Source organism: Tachysurus fulvidraco, chromosome 2 (assembly GCF_022655615.1).
Source record: "Tachysurus fulvidraco isolate hzauxx_2018 chromosome 2, HZAU_PFXX_2.0, whole genome shotgun sequence".
NCBI classification, from domain to species: Eukaryota; Metazoa; Chordata; class Actinopteri; order Siluriformes; family Bagridae; genus Tachysurus; species Tachysurus fulvidraco.
In genome coordinates, this window is record NC_062519.1 from 22,998,070 (window position 1) to 23,018,325 (window position 20,256).

The following is a 20,256-nucleotide window of genomic DNA, read 5'->3' on the forward strand; positions in this document are numbered from 1 at the left end:
ACACGTTACAATCCTTCACACTCTCTGAGATCACAAAACTCAGGACTTTTGGTAGTTCCCAGAATATCTAAGTCTACTAAAGGTGGTAGAGCGTTTTCTTATTTAGCTCCCAAACTTTGGAATAGTCTTCCTGATAGTGTTCGGGGCGCAGACACACTTTCCCAGTTTAAATGTAGATTAAAAACTCATCTCTTTAGTCAGGCTTACACATAATACATCCCATAATATCATGCACCAGTACATCAGACCAGCACATTTTTATGAACAGCAGATATGTTAATTAATTTCCACTGCTTCTCTCTTTGTACCCATCCCGAGGCATCCAGACACTGTACCAGCTCCCAACGGCCTCTGTGGGACGAAGCCTTTGGATGTCCACTGAGCCGAGGTCGACTCTAAGAATCCTGAGACATCTCCAGTTAGACTCTGTGGTACTCAGGAGATCAGAAGTCCTTGAACCTTACACCAATACAACATTTAACTGACTGTATATTGCAATCACACCCCCAGTGTCACCCATATGAGGATGGGTTCCCCCTTGAGTCCGGTTCCTCTCAAGGTTTCTTCCTTTACCAATTTAAGGGAGTTTTTCCTTGCCACTGCTGCCTGAGTCACCTCAGACTTGCTCATAGGGGAATAAATACATACACACTGTGAACTATATATATCTAATAATAATCTAGAAATTTTATTCTGTTAATTCTTATTTCTTTTATTATTCGTTAATTCCTTTATCATTAATTATGTTTACCTTCTGCTCTGTGTTTATGTTCTGTAAAGCTGCTTTGAGACAATGTCTATTGTAAAAAGCGCTATACAAATAAACTTGAATTGAATTGAATTGAATTTTGAAGAATTCAGTTAAATTAATTCAATCCAATAATTGCTATTTCTCTAAATTTAATGGATAATATTATTTAGGTTAATTATAGAATAGATGTTAGAGATATGTAGTATTTTACATTTTAAATTCATATTTTTTAAATAAATTTGAAACGTGGGGGTCACGGTGGCTTAGTGGTTAGCACGTTTGCCTCACACCTCCAGGGTTGGGGGTTCGCCTCCGCCTTGTGTGTGTGGAGTTTGCATGTTCTCCCAGTGCCTTGGGGGTTTCCTCCGGGTACTCCGGTTTCCTCCCCCGGTCCAAAGACATGCATGGTAAGTGATTGGCATCTCTGGAAAATTGTCCGTAGTGTGTGTGTGAGTGAATGAGAGTGTGTGTGTGCCCTGCAATGGGTTGGCACTCCGTCCAGGGTGTATCCTGCCTCGATGCCCGATGTGACGCCTGAGATAGGCACAGGCTCCCCGTGACCTAAGTAGTTCGAATAAGCGGTAGAAAATGAATGAATGAATGAAATTAATTAATTTCAAATTATTATCATTGCCACTGCGTACTGTCCCTGTTGTGGGCTTAGTTTTGCTGTTGTCTGTTATGTCAAAGCAATGTGATAAGCTATAGTGGCAAAATAAAGACGTTCTATAGAAGTCACTATCCTACGAGATGTCATTTTGATGACATCATAAGTGTTTTAAAATTCGAGTGTGATCATTGCTACTAGGGCTATTTTTTAATGTGGTGACTATAATTTCTATAATCATGCTTCCTATATTTCAATCGTGAGTGTGTATTGAACCGATGGTGTGTCTGAAGGATACAAACTTTATATTCTTCACGCCCAGCAGTGGCTGCCTGGTAGACTTGGGATTCAAACTCACAACCTTCTGATTTGGTAGCCTAGTGGTTAAGGTGTCAGGCTACCAAGCAGAAGGTTATGATTCGATTCCCAAGTCTACCAGGCTGCCACTGCTGGGCCCCTGAGCAAGGCCCTTAACCATCAATTGCTCGGTTGTATGAAATAAGATGAAAATGTAAGTCGCTCTGGATAAGAGCGTCTGCTAAATGCTGGAAATGTAAATGAAATGTGTTTCTGCTTGGGTGTGTCTGTGTGCTATCTGCTCATGCTATAAAAAGTGTGTGTTCTCTTATCAGAGGGTGTCAAGGAGAAGAAGTTGCCCAGGAAATAAATACTTCTAAAGGGTGTATATTAAATCACATGTATTTATACTTTTATTCATTTTTTTTAGGAGCTACTAGTTGTGGTTGTGTAGACAAGTGCAAAATCTGTATCTGTGGCAAATTATTGTTTTTAGCCTTCCTCTTATTCATGTTGAGTGAGAAAATCTAGACTGTAAGCCATCCATATACAGCTTTCAGCCTTTTATGATGTTTCTTTACTTCTGAAAAGCTTCATTGAGACAATGTGAATAGTTAAAAGTGCTATACAAATCAATTGAATTAAATACTTTTTCAAGCCACTGCATTAAAATGCAGACATAAATTTCTTCCGACTCCATAAAATGACTGTACAGCATTACGAATCAGGTCCGAAGCTGATAAGTGACATATTATTGTCTGTGTGGCTTGAAGCGGTGGGAGGGAAACAGATACTGACTCATAAACTGGTTGTAATTAAGAGGTAAATTTACCATAGCTGAAGTTGCAGCGCTGCGTTTGTATAGACGGCTTAACGACCTTACTGAGGTAAGACTCCAATACAGGTCGGTTAGATCTTTTGTCTTGTTTAGGGTAGATTTAGTCATTTATAACAATTTAAACAAGTCCTATTTTGTGTGCGTGAAAACATGTTTGTTCTGATGTATTGTACTCAGATACCTAAGGACATAAATTAAGTATAGATACTTGGGATACATGAAGGAGCTTTTGTTGAAAAATTCTCAGTCACATTCTTCACTTTCTGTGTCCGTACCTTGTGTTAATACGCCGTTAGAGCGCCTAAAGTAGTCAGATATCTATAAGAGCTCAGGCAAAGCTATGCAAATTGTAGAAAGAATACCGGACCAGGCGTTGTTCATTTTTTTGTTTACTCTTCTCTGAATGTTTTTGCTTTGCACTCTATTGTGCTTATCAGAAGGTTTTTAGACGTTTTGCGATAACTGTTCTGAGAACAGCAAGACCCTTCTGTTAAAAGTAACAGTCTTGTATGTCGGGTGTGGCTGGCGGTCATGTGACCTTTTATATTGATCGGTGTATCTCTAACAATCTTCTGCAACCTTTGAGAAGGGTGTGAGCTGGTTAACGGTGTGCTAGATAACATTCCTGGAATTCATGCCGTCGTATATCATCAATATATCGAGACATACACACGTCTGTAATAAGTGAATGTAATAATTGTATGACTTACAGAAATGGCATTGGTGTCAGAATTTCTGGGTCAGCTCACACTTGGAGTGGTGAGTATGGAAGAACTGTATATATACAGTTATAATGTTATCATGTTTCCTGTTAAAATCCATCATAACCTTTGGACAGCTTCTCAATCCAGCCACGAGAATAAAAAAATCAATTAAAATATTTGTTTAAAAGTGTTAATTTCCCTCGTTCCCACCTTGGTGACTTTAAGGACACCAATTCGATTTATCCCAATTATTCTTGTTGAAATATTTTTATTATGAAAATGTTAAAACGAGAAGAAATGATTCTAATTAACAAACCTCAGGGGAGAGAAGCTCGGTTCCCAACAGTGGTACCGGCTGTACATTTTGACCCGGAGAAGGATGCGAGCTGGATCGATACAGCCATCAAAACCAAAGGTAAAAGAAGAAGCTTATTGCTTTTTTCACTGCATCGAATGTTTCAGGCCTTGATACATTGGAATGAATGAAATAATTTTTCTTTCCCTTTATTGCCATACCATGTTGTTGTATTTTATATGGATAAACCTCATTAAATTCCAACTTCCTCTATTCCAGGTGTGGATGAGGCCATAATCATTGATATCCTAACACAGCGCACCTACATCCAGAGGAGAGAGATCGCATTTGAGTATGAGAGGAAAACAAAAAAGGTACAGTGGAACAGAAACTACATCAAGTTCACACCTATAGAGGTGACCAGGCAAATAAAGTATATTCGATTGATATAAACAGACACAAGATGTGATTTTTTTGGGATTAAGAACCAAAGACTTCATAAAGCTTTGCTGGACTTGGGGGCAGATGGGGAGATAACATTTTGTGGGCCATCCCATTGCAATTAAAGACACAATCGTCAGTGATATTAGCAAAGTGATAAGTGTCTGTCAAATAAGATTTAATAGCACAGATGCTGAGACATTAATATACTGTTTAAATTATTGTTGTCGATTGCTGTAGGACATGATTACTGCCCTGAAGGCAGCGTTGACAGGATCTCTAGAAAATCTTATTCTTGGCCTAATGAAGAACACAGTGCAATTCGATGCCTTTGAGCTCAGAGCTTCGATGAAGGTGAGTTTCAGCCTTCATGTATAAAAGTACATAAATCAGCTCTGTATCTGTGAAATCAACTTACAGAAAAATCCACTGTACAAATGGTAGAAAATCAAATCAGCAGCTTCTTTTTTTTTAATTAGCTATAGCAATATGGACAATATCTCAGAAAAGTGCTTGTGACATCATTTAACTGGGATATCAATATTATATTATTTTGTCATACTGCCCGGCTTTAGTTACAGTATATTGATCGTTATGTTCTATACTTTATAGGGTCTTGGTACTGATGAGGAGAGTTTGATCGAGATCGTTTGCTCTCGTAGTAACGAGGAACTGCTGGAGATTAAAAAAGTTTACAAGGAATGTAAGTAAAACGCTTTTTGTCTCTTGGCACTCTACGGCTGGTTATGCACTAAACCAAAACATTTAGAAAATCCGCTAACCAAATATACTGGAGTCTACGGGCGATCTTATAGGAGGCAGCTGGAAAGTGGGTGGAAGCTAACACAGTCTATAGTGTCTGCATATATAACACAGTCTATAGTCTATAGTATCTGCTTATATAACACAGTTTATAGTCTATAATATCTGCTTATATAACACAGTTTATAGTCTATAGTATCTGCTTATATAACACAGTTTATAGTCTATAATATCTGCTTATATAACACAGTTTATAGTCTATAGTATCTGCTTATATAACAATCTATAATCTTTAGTATCTGTATATGTAATACCTTCTACGCTATATAGATATGTGTAATATGTTTTCGAGTCTATAGCCTATAGTCTCTAAGCACTGCTTGTCTCCTTAATTCTTTGTCTCCAAAGCCAAACTCAACTGCACCTTTGTATATTACTTATATTGTTAGCTTTTTACCCTTTTAGTCTGTTCTTTTTTTAATGTATACACTATGTTCAGTAGAGCTTCTGTAACCACAACAGATTACTTGTGAACGTGTGCACACTTGGCGAATAAAGTAGATTCTGATTCAGATTCAAATTCAGATTCTTTTCACCATAAATAAAATTAATGATTTGATAGCTTGCACCAATCTGGGATTTACAACCAGAAACCACTATCTTTAGCAAATATTTAAATCATGCATCATTAAAAGTAAATAACCAACTGACAAATAATCCCCGTTGTGTATGAAGACATTTATATGTATGTACCACATTTCCATGTGTTAAAAGGAAAGGTGAAATTTAATCCTTGAAGCGTTAAACCATTGTTTTGCCTGGTGATAGTGTTCAAGAAGGACTTGGAGAAAGACGTTGCTGGAGATACTTCCGGTGATTTTTGTAGGTTGCTGCTGTCTCTGGTTGAGGTAAAAGAAAACATAAATTCATGTTTACATTCAGCTATTTATTTAAAGTGACAGAAATAATGGAAAGCATGTGTGAATGTGTTTGTGTGCATTTCAAAGGCTAAAAGAGAAGAACCTAGCAACATCGTGGACCTTGAAAAGATTGATAGTGACGCCAGAGTGAGTATTTGTCAGAATGAAGCATTTAAGCAAGTAAGATGCATCTGGAGACCAAATATTCTCCAGCGTAACAGATTCAGTATGATATTAAGATGCGTCTGAACTATCGCAGGCCCTCTATGATGCAGGGGTGAAGAGAAAGGGAACGGACGTGGCCACTTGGATAGCCATTTTCTCCGAAAGGAGTGTACTACATCTCCAGAAAGGTAAAAAATAGACACCCTGGAGCAAAACCTGTCTGTGATAAAAGGATAATAATGTAAACGTCTTTCTTTTTCGTAGTGTTTGAGAGGTATAACAGCTACAGCCCATATGACATAAAGGAGAGCATTCGAAAGGAGGTGAAAGGAGATCTGGAGAAATCCTTCCTTACACTGGGTAGCTAAGGATGATAAACTTTCTGGGCATGCACAGAATCCATGTCTTCACAATAAATTTAATGTAGTGGTCAGTCACTTGATACTCTCTCTCTCTCTCTCTCTTCGTAGTGGAGTGCTTTGAAAACAAGCAGCTTTACTTTGCTAGCAAACTCAACGAAGCCATGAAGGTAAGTGTATTTCATTAAAACGGTGTAATGTTGCATGTACATTTGTGATTCATTCTATTCAAATCTACATTAACTGGAACGTATTTAGCCCAAAAGCGTCAAGGACAAGGTCGTGACTCGGATCATGGTCTCACGCTGTGAAGTGGATCTCATGAAGATCCGCATGGAGTTTAAAACACATTTTGGAAAATCACTCTACCAGACAATCTCGGTTTGTATAATTAGTATCTCTCTCTCTCTCACTCACTCACTCACTCTCTCGTACCGACAAATGCAACACTAACTCCTAATAAATTGCATATATCTTCTTTTCCTTAGGAGGTCACAAAGGGTGACTACCAGAGAGCACTGCTAAATCTGTGTGGAGGAGATGATTAGCAAGAAATGGTGGGAAACGTAACTCTTCCACTGTTGTCCACAGTGAGGACGAGGAACATATACTGTACTGTATAGAGCATCCAAAGTTTTCATAAGCTCTAGTAGTATTTTTTTATAGTCTGAATTTAAATAAATATTTCCATGATGAAATATGTATTTTGATAGGGTGTTATTTCTCACCCATGCATTTCTGTCATTAAAACTGTACAAGCAAAGACATCACAAAGATTACTGTTATTGATGATAAAGTGTGGTGGACGAACCAAGCTGCTCTTAATAATCACTTCATAGTTACTTCCAGGAAGCAGTGCAACATACACACAGTGTATTCATCATCTGAGGGTCACTTTAATAGGAATATTTGTTTGAATTCAGGTTCAGAGCTTAATCAGTATGGATAAAATCTTCTAAGGTAAGAAGAATAACTACAGCAGACACCAGGCCCAGATTGGCCGTCGGGAGGTTCGGGAAAAACACCCGCTCACCTGCGCTGTTATATACACTGGCACATTCTGTGGCCCTAAGAATTGATGTTTGGTTTATGGATATAGTCAAATATGAAATAGTTCATCAGTCATGGATCAACTAGTCTCACTTTAGGTCTGTGTATGGTATGTGATAGCCTAGTGGTTAAGGAGCTGGGCCACCGATCGGAAGGTTGTGAGTTTGATTCCCAAGTCCCCCAAGCTACCACTATTGGGCCCCTGAGCAAGGCCCTTAACCCTCAATTGCTCAGTTGTATAAAAATAAGATAAAATGTGCTGTCACATCCGCATATAGCCTAAGGTCAGCTACAATATGTACTACTGAGAAACCACACACAATTATTTACTCCCCATTACTCAAGAAAACAAGGGAAGATCTTAGATTATCGCTGATAGAATCTGTTTTCATGCAACAGGTGAAATAAATAATTAATTAAAAAAAATAATTATCTAACCAGATTGCCAATGAGTTCATTATAATTCAAACTGATTTTTATAGAACGTGTCAAGCTTTTTGTTTACATGATACATGTTTTTAAAAGGGTTGAACTGAATTTCTTGCTTTCTGAGGGTTTTTTTTTTAGACCAATTAAACAGATATCATATTGCAATTTGTACATATCCACATCTTAAAGGTTAAACTTGGTCAATAAACTAAAAGTTTTAATGTAATTAAAACTCAATAAAACCACTAAACGTCTGATTCGTCGTTGTTGATGCTGAAGATACAGAGCTTCGCGTATTTCCGCATCGGCAGTTATTTGTCCATGCGGCTTTCCGTAGTATCCGTTTAGAACTTGAGGAAGTGAATGGTTCAGCTAGCTAAGCTAAATACAAAACAATCCCTAACGGTCCCTGTATAAAACACGCAATGGCATATCAGCTCTACCGAAACACGACACTCGGAAACAGTTTACAGGAGAGTCTTGATGAGCTGATACAGGTAAATAAACAAGTCCAAACCCTGCTAGCTTTAGCTGGAGTCATTTAGCGTCATCGGGTGTTTATGGCTAACTAGCTAGCTGCTGGATGTTATTGCACGTGCACCAAACAGTAGTTTAAATTAAACAACTGGGAAGCTTTATGGTGTAATAATAAAGTAAACAATGATGGAGAATATACTCGGCTTTGCAGGTAGCTGTTTCAGGTCCTAAGAGTTTGCTGGTGTAGTTATTGGTTCCACTTCATTTGGAGTGTGAAGACTTAGAGAAAGCTGCCAGACCGACTATGGAGTTTAATAGTATGTTTATATTTACAACTTTCAGCTGAAAAAAAAGACAAAAAACGCCCGATTTTATGCAATCTGTAATCTACCCGATAAAGAAAAATAATAGACTATAGAATGTTTCAGTCGTTTTAGACATTGAGGAACGAGTTATCACTATATTTAATATGCGATTTCCGCATCTTACAGAGCGAGTGCGCTAGAGTGTGACCGAGCGAGTGAGCGAGAGTGTGACCGAGCGAGTGAGCGAGAGTGTGACCGAGCGAGTGAGCGAGAGTGTGACCGAGCGAGTGAGCGAGAGTGTGACCGAGCGAGTGACCGAGCGAGTGCGCGAGAGTGTGACCGAGCGAGTGCGCGAGAGTGTGACCGAGCGAGTGCGCGAGAGTGTGACCGAGCGAGAGCGCGAGAGTGTGAGCGAGCGAGAGCGCGAGAGTGTGAGCGAGCGAGTGCGCGAGAGTGTGACCGAGAGTGTGACCGAGCGAGTGCGCGAGAGTGTGACCGAGCGAGAGCGCGAGAGTGTGACCGAGCGAGAGCGCGAGAGTGTGACCGAGCGAGAGCGCGAGAGTGTGACCGAGCGAGTGCGCGAGAGTGTGACCGAGCGAGTGCGCGAGAGTGTGACCGAGCGAGAGTGTGACCGAGCGAGAGTGTGACCGAGCGAGAGTGTGACCGAGAGTGTGACCGAGCGAGTGCGCGAGAGTGTGACCGAGCGAGTGCGCGAGAGTGTGACCGAGAGTGTGACCGAGCGAGTGCGTGACCGAGCGAGTGCGCGTGCTGGAGTGACCGAGCGAGTGTGCGAGAGTGTGACCGAGCGAGTGTGCGAGAGTGTGACCGAGCGAGTGCGCGAGAGTGTGACCGAGCGAGTGCGCGAGAGTGTGACCGAGCGAGTGCGCGAGAGTGTGACCGAGCGAGTGCGCGAGAGTGTGACCGAGCGAGTGTGCGAGAGTGTGACCGAGCGAGTGTGCGAGAGTGTGACCGAGCGAGTGCGCGAGAGTGTGACCGAGCGAGTGCGCGAGAGTGTGACCGAGCGAGTGCGCGAGAGTGTGACCGAGCGAGTGCGCGAGAGTGTGACCGAGCGAGTGCGCGAGAGTGTGACCGAGCGAGTGCGCGAGAGTGTGACCGAGCGAGTGCGCGAGAGTGTGACCGAGCGAGTGCGCGAGAGTGTGAGCGAGAGCGCGAGAGTGTGACCGAGAGTGTGAGCGAGTGCGCGAGAGTGTGACCGAGCGAGTGCGCGAGAGTGTGACCGAGCGAGTGCGCGAGAGTGTGACCGAGCGAGTGCGCGAGAGTGTGACCGCGCGAGAGTGTGACCGAGAGTGTGACCGAGAGTGTGACCGAGAGTGTGACCGAGTGCGCGAGAGTGTGACCGAGAGTGTGACCGAGAGTGTGACCGAGAGTGTGACCGAGAGTGTGACCGAGAGTGTGACCGAGAGTGTGACCGAGCGAGTGCGCGAGAGTGTGACCGAGAGTGTGACCGAGCGAGTGCGCGAGAGTGTGACCGAGCGAGTGCGCGAGAGTGTGACCGAGCGAGTGCGCGTGCCGGAGTGACCGAGCGAGTGCGCGTGCCGGAGTGACCGAGCGAGTGCGCGTGCCGGAGTGACCGAGCGAGTGCGAGTGAGTGTGTGTGCGTGCGAGAGTGAGCGAGCGAGTGAGTGAGTGTACGTGCGAGAGTGAGCGAGTGAGTGTGCGTGCGAGAGTGAGTGAGTGTGCGTTTATTGTTTGGTATAAAATGGCACTGGTACAGAATTATATTATATATTATTTTATATTATATTACATTATATTATATTATATTATATGAGACACAAACGAATTTATACTGCACCTTAAGGACCCATGAATCATTTACAGGTTTCTTGATACACCCAGTGTTTCCAATTTTTTTCAAATTTGTTCTTCAGACTCAACAAATCACCCCACAGTTGGCTCTGCAAGTCTTGCTACAGTTCGACAAAGCCATCAACACAGCACTGGCTAACCGCGTTCGCAACAGAGTCAACTTTAAAGTGAGTATTATTGTGATTGCTGTGTAACATCATGACTTGGGTAGATGATAAAGATTTGAGGACTGTTTTGTGTGTGTATGTTGTATTGTCCTTCTGTTCGACATGCAGGGATCACTGAACACGTATAGGTTTTGCGACAATGTGTGGACATTTGTTCTGAACGATGTGGAGTTCCGCGAGGTCACCGACCTGGTGAAGGTGGATAAAGTCAAGATAGTAGCTTGTGATGGAAAAAGTAAGAAATCCCTCATTCATTATTAGTTGTTAAGAGTAAACCTCAGGATCATATGTGCGCTTAATGTGTTTCTTTATTAAGGTAAAACCACTTGGCTTGAATTGTGAGGTTTGTGTTTGTGTTTTTTGTCTGTTTTATGATTGTATTAATTGGTCTTGTTTTTTAATTGGCTTTTTTGCAGACACTGGCTCTAATACAGCAGAGTGAGGAGGAAGAGGAGAGAGTGTAGCAGTTTAGAAGAGTGCCATAGTTACTGAGGAAGAAGATTAAGAATGATGGACTCAAAGAGAGGACTGTATACATACTATTTATTACAAACAACAGCTCTCCATCTTTCCTAGACCACCCAATTCCACACAAGGCCTTCCTTAGACATATTATATATAAGCCCACTTATTTCTCTTTTCTGTTTATAATTTTGCTTTGTAATATGTAATAAATTGTTTTAAAAGATGTGTTTGTACTCAATATCAAATTAAAAAATATATTTAAAGGATTAAACCTAATAAGATTAAAAAACAATTAAACTGGCGCTCGAAGCATGCAAATATATTTCAGTATGGATTTGATTAACTGAAACATTGCAGGAAACCTTTTTCTGTAGTGGAAATAATACATTTAAAGTTTAGTCAGTGTTTTAATCCAGATACTATTACATTTACAGCATTTATAAAGAGCAACGTACAGAAGTGCTTAAATCTCTATCGTTGGCTACATTAATGCTGGTTCACTAGGTTACATACTTAAGATACAATTATTTTTAAACATTGTTCAAAGTTACAATGAAAAAGTTTCAAAGTTTTTTTTATTATTATTTTTTATTATTTTTTTAATAAATGCAAAAAAATAGGGAAAGAAGTGCTAGTTGAAGTGTTTTCTGAATAAATAGGTCTTCAACCCCATGAAAGTATTAACCTCGTGCTGATCTCAAGCCCTGATTAAATGGGAGAGTTGCGTCAGGAAGGGTATCCGGCGTAAAAACTGTCAAGTCAAGTATACGGGCCAGACGAACCGCTGTGGTGACAAACAACTGTATTTTAGCCAGTTTTTGTTTACTAAAGGTAAACTTTGGCTTTAAAACATATTCAAATGAAGAGAAACATAAAAATAAAAGTTCAGCTACCCCTAACTTCACTGTTAAAAACCTGCTGTATGAGTAGAACAAAAATGACCAATCCTGAATGTTTCACCTTTGAGATCAGACGTTCTGATATCGGTTTTTAGGATTTGACTCACGCACCACACAACGTTTCAAATGGTATGTTTTCTTAGCTAATCCAGCCCTCAGCAACCATCTAACCTTTGCTAGTGCATCAAAAAAAAGTTGAATTTAATGTGTAAAATTTTCATTCGCATGTATCATAAATACATTTGTTAAGCTTCTGGGTTTCATCTTCAGTAAAATAGACACCAAAGAAGGAGGGTAGTTTTTCCAGATTACATGAAGATATGCAAGTTTATCCATAAGTATTGTTAAACTGTTCTTTATATTTTATTGATCTGCAAAAACTTTGATATCAGTCGATCAGAAGAGATCCTGCTCAGGTACATCACAGATCATCGCTAACACCAGAAAGAGGGATAAAAAAAAGACAACTCAAGCCTCTGCTGGCAACTTTAATCCAGATGTTTTGCACAGCTGCTCAGTGATCACTGTGGAGACTAAACTTTCTGAGCTTTTTCATACATAACTTTTAATTGTCCGATACCTCATTCGATTTATACTCAATAGAAAAGTTAACCATTATTAAGAACAATATTAAACAAACCAACAAATCTAGAGTAATATGATATTTAAAACAGCAACATTTTGAAAGGGCAATCCCATAATTAGATTTATTTAGATTTATTTTGAGGGTATAAGGTCATAATATGCCACCTCTGTTTATGTATGTAATATTAGTGGCATTAAATGAAGAGTACAAAAAAAAAAAGAAATTGAGCATACACATTTGTAAATTAAGACAATTTAATCTAATAATTCAACTATCCATAATATGAGTCTCATGAATATCAGCTGACTCGTTTGTTATCTACAATAAATTAATAGAGCCGGAAAATGAAAAAAAGGCAATGCGTAAATGTATAAAGCTGGAAACAAAAATGTCATATTATTAAATTTAACTGTTTTTACAGGCAGAGAAGTGTGTCAGGATAGCCTTAATGTCTGAGTCTCAGATTTCACCATTGTGGATCGTTTCCTGTTCTGCTGCCTGTGAACATCACTAAATGCAAATGAACCGTGACAGAAAGACATCTCACACCTTACATATTACCAAGAAAACCAGTCTTTCCAAACAGGCAGAAGATTTTTTTTACACATCTTTACTAAAAGACTGATAAATGAGTTCCAATGTTTATTACAGAAGTAAGTTGATCAATACAAGTCATCTGTCTCCTTTTAGGGTTATAGGAGGAAGAAAGGAGAAAAAAGAAGTTTAAATAACAGATTGGATTTATGTCTTTGTCGCTTTTGTAGAAAGAAAAACAAATCTTCAAATTTCTTCATGCTTTAATGAAATTAAACTGCTTATAGTTCTACAGTGAAACATGATGTGAAGCACATTATGACTCAGTCACCTGACGTTCACACTGTGGAAGATTTCAGCTGACTTGTTTGTATGCGTGGGTTTTATTGCCAAATTATCAAAACAATAAATTAATAGAGCCGAGAAATTAAAAAAAGACTTGTCTGCTTTCCGGAGAGTTGAACTCATGCATGCGCATGCGTATCGCACCCCGGGGCCCTTGAGCAAGGCACCTAACCCTCAAGGCCCTCAGCTGTATAAGTGAGATGTTTGTCAGTTGCTCTGGATAAAAGGTGTCTGCCAGATACCATAATGTCAAAGATATGTGTAGGACACTGCAAGACAAGTTTATTTATACTGTAGAACATTTCACAAAACAATCATAAAAAAATAATCACAACAATAAAAACAAGGAATTAAAAAAGGTTTAAATTTTTATTTAAAATTAATTAAGACACTTAAAAACAGAATAGAAAATGATTATACAAAAAATACAGTTGGGTCAGTTCGGACGTAGCACAGTGCTTATTTAGTAAATACACAGCTAAACAATATGCTAATCGTGGCTGTTAATATTAAGTTAACATTATGCCAAGTCGTCCCACATAAAACAATGCATGGGAAACGGCTTTGGTGTGTTAGTTGCAGTGCACTATGCAACAAGCTATTGTAAACAAGCTAACTAGAAAATTACTAGATAATCAGCATTTTTGCCACAACTAATTTATGAATGAGTCTGCATCAACTACATTAAAGAGAATCGCTTTATTTAAACTGAATAAAATCCCCTACTTAATGGAGTTGAACATTAATTGAGCCGCAGCCACACACCTGACTCGTGTCAAACCACTGTGAGGAAGGGGAGGGAGAACTCAACTGTTTCTAAATGCATTTTTTTGCGGTTTTTTTTTCTACTTACACAATTATTAAGGTATACATACATATATTTTTCACAATAGAGAGTGCGATATTTAAAAAAAAAATTGTGGTGGTGGTGGTGGTGGGGGGAATCCTCGGATGGGAAAATCCTCTTTCCCCGGGATTTATGCCCATGAATCCACTGGAATCCTGATACAGTGATCTATTTGGTGTTAAAAATACAAGTGGACTCAAAGGGGAATTCAGGTCTCTTTCAGGACGTCTCTCCTACTGACGAGCTCTTAAGACAACTCGTCATAGCTTCTTTAGGACTGTCAATCAGAAGGTTGTGAGTTCGAATCCCATGTTCATCAAGCTGCCACTGCTGGGCCCCTGATTAAGGCCCTTGACCCTTAATTGCTCAGTTGTATAAAATGAGATAAAAATGTAAGTTGCTCTATAATAGATGCTTTGTATTAAGGTGCTCCCTGATGTTCAGTGGACTGTCATCAATGCATTTCGAATAATTTGATAAAAAAATGTACCTTTTGTTATCTAGTGATCACAAGAAAAAAAAAATCTTTCTTTACATTTCTTTTTAAAACAATGCCTGGAATTTCAACCATGTGTGATAAGCTCCTATTGCAACACCTGCACGATGATGCTGGAGCTGGACCAATCAGATCGCTAGGGTTGTTTCCGGTATCCAGGAAGTAGTCTCAGTGCAGGTTCACTTTAGCATTTAGCTTTAGCTTTCCTCACAGCTTTTGTGTCATTTAAGTTTATATAAGCTACAACATTCGTATGCGGTAATAATGGACTGGAAAGAAGGCAGTGGGGTGAGTGAGTGAGTTTATTCGCTGTCAGCAGCTTGTGTTTAGTATGTGTGCTAACTGAGCTAGCAGCTAACAGAGCTAGCTAACAGAGCTAGCGTTAATTGTAGAATTCAGCCTTGTGTGTCTTTAATTCACTATAAATATTCATATTTATTTAACTGACGCTACTTAATGATACGTAACAAACTCTAGGAGGTTAAAAATAAAAACAAAAATAAATAAGCTTTGAGTCTTTTATTATTAATTATATAGCTGTACTTTTCAAGTGAAGGAAACTGTACAGTGCGTGACATTAAAAAAAAATTCTACAATATGAAAGTTGATTGAATTATTCTCACTTGCTATGGTATGAGAACTACAAGGAGAACAGAGATGAATAAGAAGGGACATTTGTATTGTTTACACTATTCTTCTGTTCAAAATGATGTCTAATAAGAATAGTATGACTCTGATACACATGAGAGAAGCTGCAGAGCATCCTAACATCACAGGGTACACGATACTGACGGTAAACCCTGGATGTTGGTAGGATTTATCTGGTTATACCAAAATAATGATTTAAAATTTCATTAAAAACTGTTGCATCCTTTTCTCAGGTGAATTTCTTCAGCTTTCATTCAAGGTTTGTACTACACGCCGTGTGATCTAGAGGAATCTATATTTTCAGAAGGACTACAAAGTATTTTTTTTTCCTCCAATCTAACCAGGAGTATTTTTGAAATGCTAAAATAAATTACACACCGTGAGCTAATTTCAAAGACGTTTGCAAGACGTCTCTTTCGAGACGGGGTGTCGTCGGCCGTCTTGGGACCCTTTTGTCCGTGTATGTAAAAGTGGTTGATGGAATAATTAAACGGTTGTTGAAAGTGATTTGGTCATTTTGTGTCTCTGCAGGGTCATGGTCACAGTCACGGTAACGATGGGCAAAGCTGTCATGGGTCGCATGGTGTACATAGCGGCCCCTCGCATGGTTTTATGCCCAATTTCCCGTTCATGCAGAGGGGTGAAGCCATGCTGGACCCCACACAGCAGCCAAAGAAATACACACACGTTGACGATAGCAGCAGCTGGGACATCGTCAAAGCCACACAGTAAGTAAATAGTCGTATGATTCAGTGATTCTTGCATAAGAGCACAGGAAGCAAGTCATAAAGATTGCTATCATACCTGCTATGTTTCACATAACTCAGAAAGAGAAATTTACAGTCACAAGAGTGTTCGTGAGTTCATACACTGATGTTAGGATGTTGATGAGACTCCAGTTCCAGTTCATCTCAAAGTTGTTCACTGGGGTGGAGTCAGAGTCGGGGCTCTGTGAAGGACACTTGAGTTCTTTCAGTCCAGCGTTCACCTTTACACCAGGTCTTCATGGAGCTGCTTTGTGCCCAATGACATTGTCATGCTGGAACAGGGTTTAGACTCTTAGCTCCAGTTAAGTGAAACTGTAATACTACAGCACCCAGAGACATTCTGTATAATCGTGTTCTTCTAAATTTGTGCTGATAATTTAGGGAAGATAATTACATGTATGTGTGTTTGGCAGCAGTGCACATACTTTTGGCCATAGAGTGTAAGTTATTATTATTATTATTATTATTATTATTATTATTATTATTATTATTATTATTATTATTGTTGTTGTTGTTGTTGTTGTTGTTATTATTATTGTTATTATTCATGTTAGCTACTATAACAATAAAGCCTGAAAAAGAGACTTTTGTGAGCACTCACAAGTGTCTTATGAGTGTTGTCCAGAAACATCTGTCAAACAAATAAATGTAAATGATTGTAGGTGTGATTTTTTTTTTTTGGATTTGAATTACTCATTTAAATGACACCACAAATACCAGCAGGTGGATTGTACTTTTCCCTCAATGGGTAACCAGGAGGGAAAATTTCTTTCTATCATTCTGTCATAAGTGCTTCATTCTGATTAGAGCTGGGGTGGATTTGTAGCCTAGCTTTAGGTACACTAGTAGTAAGGCAGGAATACACTCAGGATCACACACACACACACACACACACACACACACACACACAGACACACAGACACACAGACACACACACACACACACACACACAGACACACACAGACACACACAGACACACACACAGACAGAGCCCACAGGAAGTGTGTTCAAATACAGACAGTATCCCAAGCTCAGGATCATATTTCTGCACCACACAGTCCAACATAATGAATTTATCTCACAAACGAGGAATTCAGTGCACACTAAAAAAGCTTTGTTTTTTTATGCTTTGTTGTTTTGCAGGTTTGGCGCGTTTGATCGGTGTAAAGAGCTGGTCGAGGCGGGTTGCGACGTTCGACACCCTGATAAAGAAAATGTCACTCTACTGCACTGGGCAGCCATTAATAACAGATTAGATCTCATCAAGTAAGAGTTCTCCACTTCTTGCATTCTTTGCTGTAAGAAAACAGTTCATGTTTTGAGATTTTAATCTATGTACATAAGAGACGTAAATGGACCTCAATACATTTCTCAGACATTTAGCGAGGATGCGGTGTGTTAATAAAACCCTCATTTCTTCTGAAATTATTCTCAGGCATTCCCTTTTAGATTTAAGGCATTTAGCAGACGCCCTTATACAGAGCGACTTGCATTTATCTCGTTTACACAGCTGAGCAATTGAGGGTGAAGGACCTTCCTCAGGCGCCCTAGAGTGGCAGCTTGGTGGCCTTGGGATTTGAACTCACCACCTTCCGATCAGTAGTCCAACACCTTAACCACTGAGCTATCACTTCCCACTTTTAGTGTTAATATCATGAGAAGACGAGTATTAATCTAATATATAATGTTTATTTGTTATTTACAATGATGACAGGCTTACACTGACCACTGATACCACTGATCTTGATCTGAATAGGAAATGAAAGCATTCCAGTAGCATACACAAAAGGAAAGCTCTCATTACCCCTTGAGATCTCCAGTCCATCAGTTTAAAGTTACCTACATTAAAAGCCTTTGGTGAGAGATGAAACTTTACTGTGTTCACCTTCACTGTCACTTTGAGGTTGAAACCTCACTTGAGGTTTTTGGATATACACGATGACACACTATAATCTGAGGTATAACATTGGGTCAAATTACACTTCATGTGTATGTCAGAGGAAACCGTCCGGTTTAGACACGTGCTGTACGAACATGGCATGTAAATGTAGGTAATGGTAGAGTTGTGTTGTGTCACTGTGTCTACGGCCCTGTCTTACGTATCGGATTTGTGTGTTACAGGTATTATATATCTAAAGGTGCAGTTGTGGATCAGTTGGGTGGAGATTTAAACTCTACACCACTCCACTGGGCCATAAGGTAAATAATATACACACACACTCAATTTCTGGTACTTAAGATTGTTTATTTTTCTTTACATTTTTTTAAAATTTAATTTTATACACATGAGCTATTGAGGGGGGCACGGTGGCCTTGTGTGTGTGAAGTTTGCATGTTCTCCCCGTGCCTCGGGGGTTTCCTCCGGGTACTCCGGTTTCCTCCCCCGGTCCAAAGACGTGCATGGTAGGTTGATTGGCATCTCTGGAAAATTGTCCGTAGTGTGTGAGTGAATGTGTGTGTGTGTGCCCTGCGATGGGTTGGCACTCCATCCAGAGTGTATCCTGCCTTGATGCCCGATGACGCCTGAGATGGGCACAGGCTCCCCGTAACCCGAGAAGTTCGGATAAGCGGTAGAAAATGAGTGAGTGAATGAATGAATGAGCTATTGAGGGTTAGGTGCCTTGCTCAGGGGCCCAGCAGTGGCAGCTTGATGAACATGGGAATCGAACTCACAACCTTCGGATTGATAGTCCTAAAGAAGCTATGACGAGTTGTCTTAAGAGCTCGTCAGTAGGCCAGACATCCTGAAAGAGACCTGAATTCCCCCCTTTGAGTCCACTTGTATTTTAACACCTAACAGATCACTGTATCAGGATTCCAGTGGGTTTAATAATTATGAGGTAATGGAGGCATATCTATAGGTGTAAAAGGGCCTACATTTAGATGCAGTGCCTGTTTGCCTTTTATACCATAGAAAAATCCAAACAACTCAACCAAGACCTCAGGAGAAAAAAGTGTAAAGTCCGGTTCCTCTGAGTAATTTCCAAATGATCTGTACAAACTTTATAGAAATGTACAACCTTTGGGACCAGACAGACACTGCATTGTTCAGTTAAGAAACACATTATCTTGAAAGCAACAATAAAGGAGTTAAAGGTATCAGATACCAAATATGTACACTTACTGTTAAGAGAGTTCTACTCATGGTCTTGTCCTACTCATGGCAGCCTTATTACTACTTTTAGTCACTACTCCTGTAATCTGATGCGTGTGTGGTGCTGTTTTCTCAGACAGGGACACTTGCAGACGGTAATCCAGCTGATGCGCTACGGTGCCGATCCGTCTCTTGTGGACGGAGAGGGATACGCTGGCCTTCATCTCGCTGTGCTTTTCCAGAACATGCCTATAGCAGCATATCTGATGGCCAAGGGTCAGGTGAGAGACACAGGGGACACTTCGATGTATGGAATCTGGAACTTTCCTGTTGGGTGTTAATTTGTCTTTATTTTTTAACTTTCATATATTGTACCTGTTTTACTGTGTACTTTTTTATTGTCTGTGTTTTGATTGCTTGTTATGTTTCTGTACAGCACTTTGGTTAGCGAGAGCTGAATTTAAATGTGGTTTAGAAATAAACTTACTTACTTACTTACTTACTAACAAACGTCTAGTTTCCACTCAAATTGTAATGAACTTTTAGCCAGCATGTTATACTGAAGGTTTTCAACAACTAGTTGAAAATGTTGAGTATCAGATAAAAAAAAAAAAGACATCTGTGGTTTACTTCTAGACATCTGTGGTTTACTCCACAGCTAGGATCAACATGTGTATATAAACGGTGTTAAACACCGATTATAAGCTTCTCTTCATTATTCTTTGTCGCTTACAGGAAGTGGACGCTTCCGACGCAAACGGACAGACCTCACTGATGCTGGCTGCTCAGAAAATTATTGGGTAATTTATTTATTTATTTTTTATCATACACTTAAATTCTCGAATGCAGCCGCTCAGACAGATGGTTTAAACACACATTGCGCTTAGTTTACATAAATCATAGATACTGATCGTGCCTGCCGTGCATTTTGCTTGTTACAGGCCAGAACCGACGAACTTCCTGCTGCGGTGTAACGCATCAGTGAACGCAGTAGATAAGGTGAACAGGAACTCGCCGCTGCACTGCGCTGTACTTGCTGGTAACGTCGATGCCGCACACATCCTGTTGGAGTCTGGAGCCAGTGTGGAGCTGCAGAATGCCAATGTGAGGGGGGAAAAAAAATTGGATTCAACTTACAGTTAAATACGAACGTTCAGTGACAGACAATATAATTGTAT

General features: G+C 39.9%; 3 protein-coding genes across 4 annotated transcripts in view; all 3 read left to right on the forward strand.

The window, feature by feature from the left end:
* The first annotated feature begins 2,428 nt into the window (after positions 1 to 2,428).
* On the forward strand, positions 2,429 to 6,902 carry LOC113646112 (annexin A2-B-like). 2 transcript variants are annotated; one of them, XM_027152122.2, is made up of 13 exons: positions 2,429 to 2,542; positions 3,206 to 3,252; positions 3,519 to 3,612; positions 3,772 to 3,866; positions 4,174 to 4,287; positions 4,546 to 4,636; positions 5,524 to 5,603; positions 5,703 to 5,762; positions 5,875 to 5,968; positions 6,045 to 6,140; positions 6,251 to 6,309; positions 6,398 to 6,520; positions 6,628 to 6,902. In XM_027152122.2, the coding sequence occupies exons 2-13, from the start codon at positions 3,208 to 3,210 to the stop codon at positions 6,685 to 6,687; spliced, it is 1,011 nt and encodes a 336-aa protein (XP_027007923.1). In that variant the 5' UTR covers positions 2,429 to 2,542; positions 3,206 to 3,207; the 3' UTR covers positions 6,688 to 6,902. The 2 variants fall into 2 exon arrangements, with proteins under 2 accessions (XP_027007923.1, XP_027007924.1); XM_027152123.2 differs by having other exon boundaries at positions 2,537 to 2,559.
* A 1,032-nt stretch (positions 6,903 to 7,934) lies between these two features.
* gtf2a2 (general transcription factor IIA, 2) lies at positions 7,935 to 11,085 on the forward strand. Its single transcript, XM_027152124.2, has 4 exons — positions 7,935 to 8,115; positions 10,293 to 10,397; positions 10,506 to 10,632; positions 10,814 to 11,085. The coding sequence occupies exons 1-4, from the start codon at positions 8,044 to 8,046 to the stop codon at positions 10,837 to 10,839; spliced, it is 330 nt and encodes a 109-aa protein (XP_027007925.1). The 5' UTR covers positions 7,935 to 8,043; the 3' UTR covers positions 10,840 to 11,085.
* Positions 11,086 to 14,683: 3,598 nt separating this feature from the next.
* The window catches only part of zdhhc13 (zinc finger DHHC-type palmitoyltransferase 13), a 12,447-nt gene continuing 6,874 nt past the window's right edge, over positions 14,684 to 20,256 (forward strand). The window contains exons 1-7 of the mRNA XM_027152261.2: positions 14,684 to 14,857; positions 15,749 to 15,945; positions 17,128 to 17,250; positions 18,106 to 18,183; positions 19,215 to 19,359; positions 19,814 to 19,878; positions 20,020 to 20,182. Coding sequence (XP_027008062.1) covers positions 14,834 to 14,857; positions 15,749 to 15,945; positions 17,128 to 17,250; positions 18,106 to 18,183; positions 19,215 to 19,359; positions 19,814 to 19,878; positions 20,020 to 20,182 — 795 coding nt within the window. The 5' untranslated portion in view covers positions 14,684 to 14,833. The remainder of the gene's footprint in view (positions 14,858 to 15,748; positions 15,946 to 17,127; positions 17,251 to 18,105; positions 18,184 to 19,214; positions 19,360 to 19,813; positions 19,879 to 20,019; positions 20,183 to 20,256) is intronic.

Coding starts and splice junctions, on each gene's coding strand:
- LOC113646112 (XM_027152122.2), top strand. CDS start 3,208: ATGGCATTGGTGTCAGAATTTCTGGGTCAGCTCACACTTGGAGTG. Junction 4,288..4,545: donor AGCTCAGAGCTTCGATGAAG/GTGAGTTTCAGC, acceptor TATACTTTATAG/GGTCTTGGTACTGATGAGGA. Junction 5,604..5,702: donor TGCTGCTGTCTCTGGTTGAG/GTAAAAGAAAAC, acceptor TGCATTTCAAAG/GCTAAAAGAGAAGAACCTAG.
- gtf2a2 (XM_027152124.2), top strand. CDS start 8,044: ATGGCATATCAGCTCTACCGAAACACGACACTCGGAAACAGTTTACAG. Junction 8,116..10,292: donor GTCTTGATGAGCTGATACAG/GTAAATAAACAA, acceptor TTTGTTCTTCAG/ACTCAACAAATCACCCCACA. Junction 10,398..10,505: donor GCAACAGAGTCAACTTTAAA/GTGAGTATTATT, acceptor TTCGACATGCAG/GGATCACTGAACACGTATAG.